Source organism: Pongo pygmaeus, chromosome 12, assembly GCF_028885625.2.
Source record: "Pongo pygmaeus isolate AG05252 chromosome 12, NHGRI_mPonPyg2-v2.0_pri, whole genome shotgun sequence".
Classification (NCBI taxonomy): Eukaryota; Metazoa; Chordata; class Mammalia; order Primates; family Hominidae; genus Pongo; species Pongo pygmaeus.
The window spans coordinates 101,162,175-101,177,560 of NC_072385.2; the positions used below are offsets into that span (position 1 = coordinate 101,162,175).

The 15,386-nt window shown below is 37.2% G+C and overlaps 1 protein-coding gene across 2 annotated transcripts in view; it reads right to left on the minus strand.

Annotated features, from left to right (window-relative positions):
* TTC27 (tetratricopeptide repeat domain 27) overlaps positions 1-15,386 on the minus strand; it is a 197,649-nt gene that overhangs the window by 75,513 nt on the left and 106,750 nt on the right. For both annotated transcript variants that reach the window (XM_054475625.1, XM_063648844.1), the window contains exons 11-12: positions 11,224-11,319; positions 8,238-8,360 (exon numbers count right to left, since the gene is read on the minus strand). In XM_054475625.1, the coding sequence (XP_054331600.1) occupies positions 8,238-8,360; positions 11,224-11,319 (219 nt within the window). The remainder of the gene's footprint in view (positions 1-8,237; positions 8,361-11,223; positions 11,320-15,386) is intronic.

Sequence of the window (15,386 nt, forward strand, 5' to 3'; positions counted from 1 at the left end):
ATCTTGGCCCACTGCAAACTCCACCTCCCGGGCTCAAAGGATTCTCCTGACTCAGCCTCCTGAGTAGCTGGGATTACAGGTGCCCACCACCATGCCCAGCTAATTTTTGTATTTTTAGTAGAGATGGGGTTTCACCACGCTGGCGAGCTGGTCTCGAACTCCTGACGTTGTGATCTGCCTGCCTAGGCCTCTCAAAGTGCTGGGATTACAGGCAGGAGCCACCGTGCCCGGCCATGGATGTATGTGCTTTTAATCAGATATTTCAAATGTCAAATCTACTTACTAAATGAATGACCATGAACAAGCTAAACTAACATTTTGAGAGTTTGTTCTTCATTTTTGGCTTACCTACCTCAGAGAGGTTGAAAGAAGCAGTAAGCCCTAAACTGTTTATCTTCTTCCTCAACTCCTTCCATTAGAAAACCCGACTGGAAAGCAAGACACTTGAGGCTGCCCTACCTCTAGGAAGAGGGGACTTGAAAGAGCTTCTAGAAACATTAATATTTTCCATAAATAATCACACTGGTCAACTGTGTAGTTTCTCCAAAAACAGAAAAATTGCTGTTGTCAACTATTAAATAGATGATTACAGAACTTAGCCAAGAAGAACCAAGAAGGTGAGGTCAAAGAGAAAAAAATTACTGATAGTAGAAGATCAAAACTAAATTTTTCCATATAAGGCTAATTTCCACCAAACATTGGATTTTTTATTAAAAGTGTGGAAAATCACAGGAGTCCTAGAAATCTCAGAAAGGAATCTATGCAAGATACAAACCAAGAGGATCATTGCTTTAGAGCAGGACAGCAGAGAAAGAAATATGTAGCTGTAAATATGAGAGCCACATAGAATTTGGAATCTGTACATACTTTTATCTTAGCACTGTCATACTAAAATATTCGCTCATGTGTATCTATCGTATCAGACTATAACTGTGTTTGTAGTAAGTTTGTCTATTAGTCATCTTTGGAATATTCTTACCCAGCAAACAGTAGGTAGTCTATAAACATTGGATGAACTCAACTGGAACTAATACTAAAGTCACAAAGGGCTAATGGTATTTTCTCAGGTCCTTCAGATTCTAAACAGAAACATAAAAGAGCCTTCACATTTGGGAACGACAGGAGAACTCCTTTAAGTGACACACTCTAACTGAAATCAATACTGAGTATCACTATATGACTAAATTAGGACAGATCTAACAAAAATTTACCCTAGTGAATAGAGAGGTCATATAGCAGAATCTGAATTTCACACGCCCTTCTAACCAAATGATAAGAACTAGGAAGCAACTCTTCTTAGGACTATAAACACAGAGGAGCAAAACTGATGGCCTGAAAGGGGATTTTGGGTATTTGAGGGGTTCCCCATCCTGATGGTGTATTTTGCGATCAAACAGTCCAGTGTTGAGAACTGAGAATTTCAGATATGTGAAAGCAAAGGAACTAATATATTGAAAACCTGCTATATTGGGGCTCATTTATATTTATGATGATATGGTTTTTCTGCAAGTTGTTATACGGGAAATTTGAGATTTGCGGGAGGGAAGATCCTACCCTAAGCACCACCAGGATTCCAGGAAGCACTCTTTCAGGGATGAAGCCTTGGGTTTGGGGTAAAGAATATGGGTGAAAAATTAAGTTGAGCCTCCAGTGAAAAGGTAGACAAAATATTTCAGGAAAGTTATTCATACTTGAGTGAGAAGGAATGAAACTACCCTTTTTGGCTGTGATCTGTGTCTTAACTTTGTGAATTAGCGGAAATTTTGTGAATTAATGGAAAGAATTAAAATTCTAATGTGTGATAAGAGTGGTTCTTATCTGACCTTGCATCTGGTCAGTATATTAGGAAGGGAAATTGGCAGACCAACAACTATAGGAAGCCCCCCACGTAAAAAATGAAGGGGAAAAAAATAAGCTCTGGACCCAGAGATGGCACCAACTATGAAGAGTATCTTTGAGGACTACATGAAGAGCAAAATTAGACTTAATAAATACAGGTTTGCTCCAAGGGAATGGAGAAAAAGCAGGCTAAGAATTTAAGGTTCTCCAATTAGCCAGATTTGGCCTCTTGACAATAGCTTTAGGATTTAAAAAAATTTAAAAAAAGTGTGTGCGCACACACACATGGGACTCACAAAACATTGGCCATAGTCTAATTCTAGCCTTCTACCTTGAAGCAGAGAGCAAAAAGTGGATTCTGATTCTATTGTAGAGGCTGTTTCTCAATGACAGGGACTGACCACTGAACGGTGCTCTACGTCCTCAATACAGTACATAAAGACGACAGGGACACAGCTGACAGAACTCCAAAGCATGTTTCACTCTCACCAAGAACAACCCTTTTAGCAGAATGGCAATTTACTCCTAGTCTAAATTCTTATTCTATGAGCAGCACCTAAGAGGTGACAAGTGCAAAACACTTTGCCCCACCCATGAGACACTCCCAGCTGCACTTCTGTGTAGTGGTGTCTACTCCTACTTACTCTCTCATGGAGCGAAATGTTCACTACTTGTTTTTCACAGTTATATGTGTGACAACACCATGCTCTGGCTTGATTCTTTTAAAGGTTACTTGCCAACATAAATACTCCAGGTCCAAGATGAAACAAAGTAATTAAAAACAGGCCTTATTATTCAATTAGTTGATCATCTCTTATTTGCATTACCAATTTATAGAGTATTTTCAATTATTTTGCTTATTTTTCTCAATCAAGTGAGCACAACAGGTTTTAACTTACAAAGCTAATATCCAATTTTTAAGGGATTAACAATAACCATGATGGGAGGCAGGTGTGGGGAAACGGGTGCTGGCTTTAAAGGAAATAAAGGTCTGAGCTCATATTCCAAAACTGCCACTTAGTAATGCTAATCAGTAAAGTGACAAAAACAATCCATATTTTGTGGGTTGTTATGAATAGCATATGACAATTATAAAATAATTATATAAAGAATGCAGTACATATAAGGCCCTCAAAATATAGCATTACATAATAATATGCTCACAGTGTCCTTAGCATTTACAGAGCCAAGAATCAAAATTCTTTAAGGTTTGTTCCTATTTCTACTCCTAAAGTTAGAAGGTTCAAATGGGAGCGGGGGAATCTCATAATTTTTTTTGGAGAGAGAAGAGTAAGGCAGTCGTTGGAGGGGTATCTTCTGCCACATGCAGTCATCCATAAGGAGTGTCCTACATGGAGACTGCTTCAATGAGATAACTATTGAGTGATCACTTACTAGTTACTCATGCAGCAAATATGATTGACTTCTTGCTACATGCCAGAACTTTGCTAGGTTCTGAGGCAACAGCTGTTTTTTTTGTTGTTGTTGTTTTGTTTTTTGTTTTTTTTTAATGGATTATCACTCTGTCACCCAGGCTGGAGCGCAGTGGTGAGATCTCGGCTCACTGCAACCTCCACCTCCCAGGTTCAAGTGATTCTCCTGCCTCAGCCTCCCGAGTAGCTGGGACTACAGGCATGCACCACCACGCTTGGCTATTTTTTTTTTTTTTTTTTTGTATGTTTAGTAGAGATGGAGTTTCACCATGTTAGCCAGGATGGCCTCCATCTCCTGACCTTGTGATCTGCCCGCCTCAGCCTACCAATGTGCTGGGATTACAGGCGTGAGCCACCACGCCTGGCCAACAGCTGTTGACACAGGTGTGGTTCTTAAGCAGCTTACATTTAGTAGATCAGATGAGCCAACAAATGGGGTACCAGAGTAGTTTGGGTGCTATAGGAGTACACAGGTGGACGGTAAAACCAAATGTGGGAGGAAAGTATCCGGGAAGGCTCTCTGTAGAAAGCAATCTCCTAAAGAATAAGTAGCAGTTAGCTGAAAGAAGACAAACGTTCTAGACAGACAACAATTACAAAGGTCTGAAGTGAGATGGTGCTACAAAATCACGAACTTACAAGTACTTTAATTCAAGCTATTAAAGTTCTGCTGGAACTTCAGGTGCAACCTGGATGACAGAGTAGGTATGAAGGGGGGTAAAAGAGGAAGGAGAAAATGCAGTTGGCAATGGAAACAGGAGACAGATCATAAAGTGAGGCTGGGCGCGGTGGTTCATGCCTGTAATCCCAGCACTTTGGGAGGCTGAGGCAGGCGGATCACCTGAGGTCAGGAGTTCAAGACCAGCCTGGCCAATATGGTGAACCCTCATCTCTACTAAAAATACAAAAATCAGCCAGGCGAGGTGCTGCACGCCTGTAATCCCAGCTACTTGGGAGGCTGAGGCAAGAGAATCGCTCGAACCCAGGAGGTGGAGGTTGCAGTGAGCTAAGATCGTGCCACTGCACCCCAGCCTGGGCGACAAGAGCGAAACTCCGTCTCTAAATAAGTAAGTAAGTAAATAAATAAATAAAGTTGTCCGTAAGCCACTCATTCGAAACAGCTCAGACTTAACCCTGAAAACAGAGAGAAGTTACTTGGGGTGAGAATGGCAGATTTGTCTTTAGGAAGACTATTCTGGCTATAGTGTGGGGAAAGAACTTCTGGGAAAATCTTTTAAACTGTATAAAGAATCTCTATGATAGAAAAAAAAAAAAGCCCCCAAAACAGGAAATCCAAACCAACTGCTAAAAAAAGTCTTAGCTGTTTTAGAAATACAACATTAACTTACAATTTAAAGGAAAACTTTTTAAGAGTCCATGATTACAATGATCTGCAAATGTAGCATAATAAAAGATAGGACCATGTAATCTCAGGGAAGCCTTGCTTCCTTGAAGCAAGAGAAAACAAGAGAGGTCCCAACCCTTATCTATCCCTAACCCCTCACCCTCAGTCTTTGTCTCTCATTTAGGAATCAAATTTGCTCAACAAAATAAGAATACATCTATCAGCTAGGGGAAATTGCTATAAGTGGGTCAGATAAACCTTTAAATACTAAATGCTAACAGATGAGAACCAGTTCTGATACCAAGGTCGAGCAAAATTAATCTTAGCTATTTTGCCTATGGTCATTAAATAACAAGAATGTATGCCGGTAGTTTCTAAGCTAGAATTTCTGAGACCCTACAACAGCTGGGTGTAAACATGAGCACCAGAACACAATAATTAGAATTAAACATTTCTCCAGATTTGCCTTTTAAAAATAAATTATGCCAATTAAGCATTAAATGCAAGGATTAAAATCTCACAGACTTCTAGTTAAATCAAAATGTGGCGACAGCTACTGGCACATGACCAAATACCACAAGAATATCAGCTGTTTTAGAAATAAAGCATTTGCTTCTAAATTGCAGCAAAACTTTTTAGGACCTATGGTTTAAAAAATCTGCAAATATAGCATAAGAAAAACAGGTAAAAGAGGTCTTTTATGGGTTAAATAAAATACTAAAATCAACTTTTAAGATCAAGATTTTGGGGGGTGTTTGGCTAAAACTCACAAAAAACTTAAGACAAAGTAAATGACTATACATTTCTAAAATTTTAAATATGCACATTTTCTAGAGGATTTAGAAACAGAAGCATTTGTCATTATTACAGACAATTCTTACAAGGTCATGTGCACATTTAAAAAAATAATAATCATCACAACTACTTAGGGGGACATAGTCAAATCCCTTCTCTGAAGGGGATGGATTCATTATGTTTTTTCTCCTGCAATTAAGGAAAGTCTTATATTTCCATACTTTCTAAAAATAATTAAATAAATATTCTAAAATATGCTTTGAGTATTTGTGATTTACCAGCTTGCTTATTTCAAATATTACTATTTCAAAAACTACCATATTTTTATATAAAGTTATTACTTATTTCTTGGCCAATGTAAAAAGACTAGCACAGTAAAGAATGATGCAATGGGAACTACATCAGACTGGAAGTCAAGATATTCATTCATCCATTCATTCCTTTGTTAAACAAACATCTGAGTACTACTTTAGTGTCAGACAACGGGCACTAAAAAGATATTTAAGTCGCCGAAGAAATACATGAATATATTTCATCAAATTTGAGATGCTATCAGTTGTAAGACAAACTCTGTTAAAGAAAGAAAAAATGCTTTTAATTATAATCCAATGCCTCTTGTTTGCTTTGATTCTTTTCAATCTATTCAGAAAAATTTGGCAGTTCTTCCTGCCTTCAATACGTTGCTTGACATTTTAAATGACAACCTTTCTTTATACATCTCAGTACAAAACAAAGCTTCATCTACTTTTGGGTATCCTTTCTTGACTCCGATAAAGCACTTGGTTGCTGCTTTTAAAGAAAAGTAAATGGAATCGTGATGATTTATCTGATGGCAAATGTTTATTTCAGTAATACTAAATTTTCATTTCTCTACTTTAGTTCTGTCTTTTTCTCTGTATTCAATAACTTTTTGTTTCAGTGCCAAATCATAATGAAATCCTCTTGAAGATATTTTAAATGGAGATTAAACACAACATACGTAGTGCTGACACTGTGTCCACAGCTCAACTGAAATGGTGGCCTAAATGTAGCTATAATTAGCTTTCACATGCACAGGTATGGACAACCTGACAGGAGAGCCACCTGACTTAGAGCAAATGGAAGATGCCATCAACTGTTAAATACATTCCAATTTTAGAGATATTGAAATATGAAGAAAAAACATCTCATAGAATCACAGCAAGTAATGGCAGCAAGCACTCATGTCACATTATGAGGTAAACACCAGTGTATGTACTTTACATATATTATCTCATAAAAACCTGTAAGGCAAATAGATTAAGTGCTTCCAGATGAGGGAACTAAGACAAGGAAGATTAAAGCAATTTGCCCAACATCACAAAGCTAGCATGAAGCAAGGCTGGCATTTGACTACCGGCAGCCTGAGACCAGAGGCTATGCTTTTAGCCACCATGCCATACTACCTCGCAAGTAAATAGTCAATAACCAGCTTGTGATCGGAAGCAAATCATAAGGGAAACCTTTCCTTATGTACAAAAGGAGGGAGCTAGAATGGATGTTTATGGGGTTCTTTTCCAGGATAAAAATATTATAACTATCAATATTTTTTTTGAGATAGGTTCTCACTCTGTCGTCTAGGCTGCAGTGCAGTGGCGTGATCACAACTCACTGTAGCCTTAACCTCCCAGGCTCAAGTGATCATCCTCCCTCAGTCTCCCAAGTAACTAGAATTACAGGCATGCATCACCACACCCAGCTAATTTTTTATTTTTTAATTTTGTTTTTTTGTAGAGATGGGGTCTTACTCGGTTGCCCAGGCTGGTCTTGAACTCCTGGGCTCAAGCGATCTTCCCACCTCAGCTTCTCAAGGTGTTAGGATTACAAGTGTGAACCACCATGCCCAGTTGATAATCTTCCACAGTAAAACTTTGTTCTTATTCTGGTTTCTCCTTAAGTCAATACAATTCAAAGACCTTCACTGCCATTAATTGATTAGTGAAAGAAATGCAACTTTCACTATTAATCTGAAATAGACATACTTAGGAAGGTATTTAAGAAAAACACATGATTGAACCACTATTGCTCTTTTTTAGGGTGATGGCAAAAGGCTGACTGTAGGTATAAATGATCCAATTTGTGGGCTTTACTCTGCTTGCTTGTGTACTCAACTTAAGTCTTTTAAATTTTTAATCCAAAATTTAACATATGATTTCAATGTGTCAGTTTTTAAAGTGAGCTACAATGCAGAGCCCCTTATTCTTCTTAAAATTCTGTTCATGTATAAGGGGAAAAAAACCACAGACTAATAACAGATGCAAATATTGTAACATTTTCCCTCCTGACCCAATTTAAGGGTGGAATTAAATGTGCATTACACACTTGACAACTCTTCTGCCTCAAGAGGTGTCATCATACCCTTTGGATTTTCTTTTACAGACCAAGCCAGCTGCTCTCACTCTCTCTCCTAGGGAATCTCCATTGAGGCCCACAGCAACTGATCATCAGGCAACCCAGTGATCATTAAAATAATTCCAAATATTTCACTTTGAAGTCATCCTAAGGGAGAAGGTGAGTAAAGGAAAGAAATCAAAATCCCACGTCTTCAAAGCTCTTGTTAGTCTTTCTTAAATGTCAAATCCCAATCTCAGTCCACTTTCGTCTTCTATATACACATACTCACGCATACACACAAAATAATCTGCCCCAATGGAAATCAGAGAAAACATTTAAAAGTTCTCTGGAAAAAAATGAAAAAAGGAATATAAGTGAATATTGGCAAAAGTGGGCTTGAAAAATAAAACAAGTGAGAAGATGCTCCCAGAGGCAAGGCTCTCACCAGTACATCAAATTTGACTATTACGTACCTTTCCATGCTGCCCGGCTCTTTCATAACAAATGACAACATCTTCCCACATTTCTAGCTTTTCAAATATCTGAAGGGCTGAACTGGTACATCCCAACTCAAAGAGCAAACTTGCAAGTTGGCGCTAGAAAAATCAAGTTAAAATAATTAATACGTCTTGGTGTAAAAAGAGATTCCTGTTTTACTTGCAGGTATATCTAATCTGCCTTTTTAGGGGACTGCTTATTGTAATAAATGTATAAATTCTACAATCTCTACTATTTAGAAGTTTGTAATAATTCAATACATAACTTTACTTTAGAAAACAAGCCTCTTTATAGGGTATAAGGAATTAAAGAACAATATAGAAACTGTTGAAAATACTAAATATATACAATTTTTTTCTAAGAACTTAAAAAGCAAAAATCAATATGTCTTTTTTACCTAGACAGTCTGTATACAACAATCTCTAATTTATGAGGCTGAGATTCAATAAATTAATTTTTAAAACTCTGAGCAGTCAATAGAGATGACATAAAATCTATGCATTAGCCCTGCTGAATTTTATTCAGAAGGGCATATCTAGCTCTTTCTCACGCAAAACTACTTAGATTTATTTCAAGCACATTCTAACAAACTTAGCTACCTAATTTCTCAGTCCCTGGCAGACAAAAAAAAGAGCAAACTGAGTTAAGGTCAGTGAAAGTTAAACATATTTAAAAATAAATATATTGTGGTTTATAAGTGTTAACACCTGCACAAATGGAAAAAAAAAATTAAAGGTTTAAAAAAGTAGGTAAGGTTGGAATAAGGTGTAGAATAAGGTGTAGTTTCATATTAGAGAGAGCTGTGTTGTTCTCTCTTAAGTATACTTTTACTACTCTGAAAATTCAATACATATTTAAGATTTATGTCCAGAAAATCCAGGACTGACAATATCAGAAATATACCTAAAAATTATAAGCTACAGATTATCAAAATAAATAATGAGAATGGTCCAATACATCAGTAACCCATGGAATACAGGAGAATTTGGCTATTTTACAGAATATAACTGGACATTTTCAAAAACTGCCCATGGCATGTGAGAGCTGGAATAAATCTTAGTGCTTATGCAGTGAGCAGTAAAATATCTTCATTTAACAGATGAAGAAAGTTGATGACATCCAAGATGATATGGCTAGTTAGTAGCAAAGTAGAGACTAATTCTCTTTTTATAATAAACTGTTCTGTTATTTCTCAATCTTTAAAATAATACACAAAGATAGTCCCCACAATGCAAGAAAAAGTAATTAACGTCTTAATGAAAAAGGATCCTTATCTAACTGCCTGAAGATCCTGAAATCCACAGCTTCCTAGGCAGATAAGCATTTGGCCTAAATTCAGTTTGAACAGTATTTGTTCCCTAATGTTTCTGTTCAGAAAAAGATAAAAAGCAACACCCTCGATAGACACATTTTGTCATAACAGCTCAGTCTGAAATGTTTATCCACCAAACCACATAATATAAAGCACCTAACAAATTTCACAGATCAGAGTCAAAAACACACTAAAAAATTCCAGCTGTTAACACATTCTTGATGAAGAAGCTATTCCTTTTGAGCTATCATAAAGCTTTTTTACTTGCGTATGTTTTATTGAGATTCCTTCAATATATAAACTCCTTCAATATATAAATATTGAATATTTTCAATATTCAATTTAAACTCCTTCAATATATAAATTCCTTCAATATATAAACTGCAATGCATAATAAACCTCCTAGTTCACCCTGTGTTTAAGAATATAACCTACTTTAAGAAGTCTTATAATGGGGATTTTAAACAATTGGATGGTGGGTTGGCATTTATGTTTCTAACTCACTACCTATGTGTATGATCCATGAAAGAGAGGACAGAAAACTGATTAAAATGACAATAGTAGATAAATCATCTGTAATTCCCTGGCTGGCTCCATCTGACTCCACTTAATCTCTCTGTGACTTAGCTACCTCACGTGTAAAACAGATATTTTTAAAAATTGTTGCAATAAAATAAGAGAATATGTGTGGAATGCAGAATAAAACGTATGCATCATACTAAGTACGCAGTAAAAGTTGGTTGTTATTAGCTGGTATAATTTCAACCCAATGAAAACCTAAGGAAAAGAGGTAGACTAAAAGTGAGGAAACTAGAAACCTAGTTCATGTACACTTGCGTGATCAACACTGGAAAGCTAATTGCACTGAGCCTCAATTTCTCCTCTGTAACATTAAGAAACTGGGTCAGGTGTCTAAATTATTTTCAGTGCTAAAATTTTACAAAATAGAGAACTACACCTATAATACAGGAGAACCATGTAGGCAAGGGGCCAGAATCCCCACCCCACCATGTGCCATTAGGAGCTACAGTAGTTATTCTCATAGCCTCAGGAAGAGGAGAGTAGTCATGTGTATCTCACAACTTAAAGTATACCAAATAAATGCTTTCTTTTGCTTTTTGTAAACAACTTGTTTAAAAGGTTCCTTCTTTGCCAGAAAGTCCTTAAAATAATTTTAATATAAGAAATTATTTCAAAGCCAGGCATGGTAGCGCACATCTGTAGTCCCAGCTGCTCAGGAGGCTGAGGCAGGAGTGATTGCTTAAGCCCAGGGGTTCAAGGCTGTAATACACAATGATCACACCTGTGAATCGCCATAGCACTCCAACCCGGACAATAAAGCAAGACCTCATCCCTTTAAAAAAAAAGAAGTTACTTTGAAAATGCAAGCATTTATGATTCTCCTATTATTTAATTTCTAGGATTCTATTTCATAAGGTTTTAAATTATTTTAAAAATGTTTTATGAGTCTAATATCACTTTAATCAAAATAGCAATTTGAAGTAGTTAGCAATTCCCAGGTAGATACATTTATTATCTTTAGCAAAATATTTGAAAATTCAAACATAAATTGAAATAATCAATTTATAATGTATTTACCTTTCTAATGCCAAGTAATTTCCATACCCAATGACAAACAACAAAAATACCTGAATGGCCCAGTGAGGTGGTACTTGACAGCAATAGAAAATCTTCAGGCGTTCCAATACAGATGTAGTTTTATCTTCAAATTGGTCTGCAAGAGCCTTAAAGGACATATATCACAATCAGAATCTATATGTATAACTTGTAATATAAATAAGTCCTTACTGTAATAGTTATACAAATGCACATATAAACAATAAAGAACTTAAGTCATTTTGATAAGGTGATAGGATGCGTGAATTTTTTCATGAATTTCTTTAAATGTTCAAAAAACTTTAAACCTAATCCACATATACATAAACATGTACATTAAAAACTTACCAGAAAAAGTTTTAATTTCCTATAATAGTTCTTTCAAAGAACTAGCCTTATTGATAAGCCTTTTTACTTCTTCTATGAAGAACTGTTCTTTAGCTTACCTATTTCACAACATAATGCCACTTTGACAATGGCACTTTATAATATAAATCAGAGAAAAATTATATGAAGAACTCTATTCAGGATTATTTGCTCAGGAATAAAATGAAAGGAAAAAGTAGCCTATTTGATCACAGAGAGCAAGTTCTCTAACTCTTCAGCAACAGAGCAATAAGGCTGGACATTCACTCATGTGAGACCATCTATATAGTGCAGTGGGCAGCTGCAACCCACATACATGAAAGAATCCCTCTGATGTACTGAAATTTCTACAATGGTACTGAATAACTAAACTCTCAGAAGCTACATCAAGAAGCAGACCAACAAGACCAAAATAGATGACTTTGACACAAGGTACCAGGGCCAACTGCAAAGTCAAAGGCTGGCGCTATCCAGCGGTCAAGTGATCCGTCATAGAAGAGCTCATGTATTCAGCATCAAAGTGAATGAAGACACATTGTGGGATTGCTAGAGAAACATGTGGACAGCAGCCCCATTATCATGATCATTTTCTGCTGCCTCTTCATTTGCCATTCAGTTTACATTAAGTGTACATATTTTTCTGATATTATACACTTATACCTACTCTCAACTGAGAATTATCATGATCTTTTTTCTACAATGCAGTACTCAAATTTTCTTTTTTTGCCAGTTGACTAGTTTTCACAGACCTCTCTTATGAGGATTAGATGGGAGTAAAAAGTCAATGTAAATTTTCTGATTTTATTATACATGCTGGGTTATGTAGGAGAATGTCCTTGTCATATTTGAGGATGATGAAGCACCATGTTGGCAACTTACTCTCCAAACCTTCAGAATGTAAAAGACAGTCGCACTGTTCTTGCAACTTTTTGGTAACTTGGAAACTGTTTAAAATTTTTAAAAAATTAATTTTTTAAATGGAAAATTTCAAAAAATAGTAAAAAAGGTAGCAAGTCCAAGCCTCAGGAGAAAAAAAAGGACAGGAATCTACCATGTCCTCGTAAAAATCTAAGACAGGGAGACCAGTTTCTGAGCAGGGAGGCTTCTCCTAAATTGAAAGTTCTCTATTTTACACTGGGTGGGAGATATATTTATTAGCCTAAGAATATCTTGTAGTATGAGCTCAAGTGTGAGGAAACACACATTACTCAACACTTCGTTGACAATCGAAGATGTTATTCAGTCAAGTCAGTCAGAGCAAACTGAGACATAACCAGACTCCTAAACCATCTTGGTCAAAATATGTTTAAAGCTTTCTGGCCTTACTTCACAGAAACTTAATAGCAAAAAGATTGCATGCTGCTGCCCAAAGCTGTTTAGTTGTGGGAGGGAGGGTAGAGAAGAATAACTTCTGGCTGCATACATATGGTTACAATACATAAATAAAGAGATCACTGAGTTACTTCATGAAAGGGAAACAAATTACTTCATAGAGAAGGGATACTTTTTTATCAATACAGTTTTTTTGGAAAGAAAAAATAACTAATGCTCTCCATTAATAATAAAAATAAAAGCAACATTGTAAAATTTACTGTTACTAACACCTAATAACGTGCAAAAAATTTATTTTCAAAAAACTCATGGTTGTTGGCTGTAGTTATAAAACTAGCTAAAGCATATTAGGTACTCAGTAAATATTTCTTCATTTACTAATAAACACATTTATTATGTATTTCAGATATTCTCAGATACTTTCGGAGTATTTAAGTGTCTCTTACAACTCTTGGATACTCTCCAAAATGGCAAAGACCACTAGACAGTGCAGAGAACCAACACTCATTTGATCTGAATGCCATGAATAAGCCCCCATACAAAAACCTGATTAAGCTATATGCATGATAAAGATCAAAAACAGAACTCTAGGTTGGGTGCCACCCCAAGCACTTTGGGAGGCCAAAGTAGGAGGATCACTTGAGCCCTGGAGTTCAAGACCAGCCTGGGCAACATGGTAAGACCACATCTCCACAAAAAAGTCATTAAAAAATAGCCAGGGTTGGTGGCATGTGCCCATGGGCCCAGCTATTTAGGAGGCTGAAGCAGGAGGATCACTTGAGCCCAAGGAGGTCAAGGCTGCAGTGAGCTATGTTTGTGCCACTGCACTCCTGCCTGGGTGACAGACCAAGCCCTGTCTCAGAAGAAAAAAAAGGGGCCAGGTACAGTGGCTCACACCTGTAATCCCAGCATTTTGGGAGGCTGAGGCAGGCGGATCAGGAATTCGAGACCAGCCTGGTCAACATGCTGAAACCCCGTATCTACTAAATATACAAAAATTAGCCGGGCATGTTGGTGCATGCCTGTAAACCCAGCTGAGGCTGAGGCACGAGAATCACCTGAGCCCAGGAAGCGGAGGTTGCAGTGAGCCGTGATTGCAGTGAGCCAATGCACTGCAACCTAGGCAACAGAGTGAGACTCTGTCTCAAAAAACAAACAAAGGAACAAAAATGCAAAAAAAACCCACACATACACACAAAACGGAACTCTAGCCTATTTTCACTCCTGCACAGAAAATACTTCTTCCTACCTTATGCATGACAACCATCTACATAAAATTTAACTATCAACGAAAACCAAGAACATTAAATCAATATACAAAAGTTAAGGCTTTGCCGGGCGCGATGGCTCATGCCTGTAATCCCAGCACTTTGGGAGGCCGAGGTGGGAGGATCACTTAAGGTGAGGTGCTCTAGACCAACCTGGCCAACATGGTGAAACCCCATCTCTACTAAAAATACAAAAATCAGCCGGGTGTGGTGGCACAGGCCTGTAATCCCAGCTACTTGGGAGGCTGAGGCAGGAGAATTTCTTGAACCCAGGAGGCAGAGGTTGCAGTGAGTCAAGATCACGCCACTGCACTCCAGCCTGGGTGACAGAGTGAGACTCTGTCTCAAGAAAAAAAAAACAAAAAAGTAAGAAGTCTTGATAGGTGTACTGTTTACTTACCTACTTCCTCTACTGGATCCAAAGTACTCTTTTTTTTATTTGCTAATTTACTAAAAAGACAGGGACATTGTTATAGTGCATCTCTAGGTTTTTCAGAGCAGGATTATTTCTAGCAACTCAATCTGAAATAATTCCATCATATTCAACCAAACTGAAGTCCTTTACAGGCACAATAAATGGAAGAAAATCAGTGATGGCCAGTGAAGCCACTTGGATTATGTCCTTGTTCTGCCCCCAGCAAGCAAGTAGTTTAACTACAATGGCATTTATCTATGAGATGATTTTTTAAACAACACTTGTATTTTCAATGGTCTAGGAGTATGGCTTTATCAAAAGAGTACTTTGTTTCACTTCAAGCATTTCAGAAGGTTTGTTGATTAATTTTAAGCCGAACACAAGTATTAGGCACATTCATTAGAAGCAAACCATGTGCCCAAATAGCCTGGAAGAAGACAATGGAAGAATGTCAGGTACTGTGAGAATGGGACTGAATGCAAGTGAAGCCTCACTACTATTGAGGTATTTATGTGCATGAATGTGAACATAAACAATGTGCTCCATGAGAAAGAAGTACCTCACAAGCTTTCACACACACCTAGAAATTTAGGTAAATGGTCTCCAAAGCAGTGTGTCCTACCCTTGCACTTACCCATTTTCTCTTTCCGGTTTCTAAATTTCATTAATTTTATACATGAAAGTCACAGAGCTTAGTCATAAGTAAAAAGTGGTATGAGGAGGTGGTCTTTAAGGAAAGATGATAATGTCAAAAATGGAGAGAGGGGGAGAAGAAGCAAATATACCCTAAACCAATCAGTAAGGGCAGTTTGAA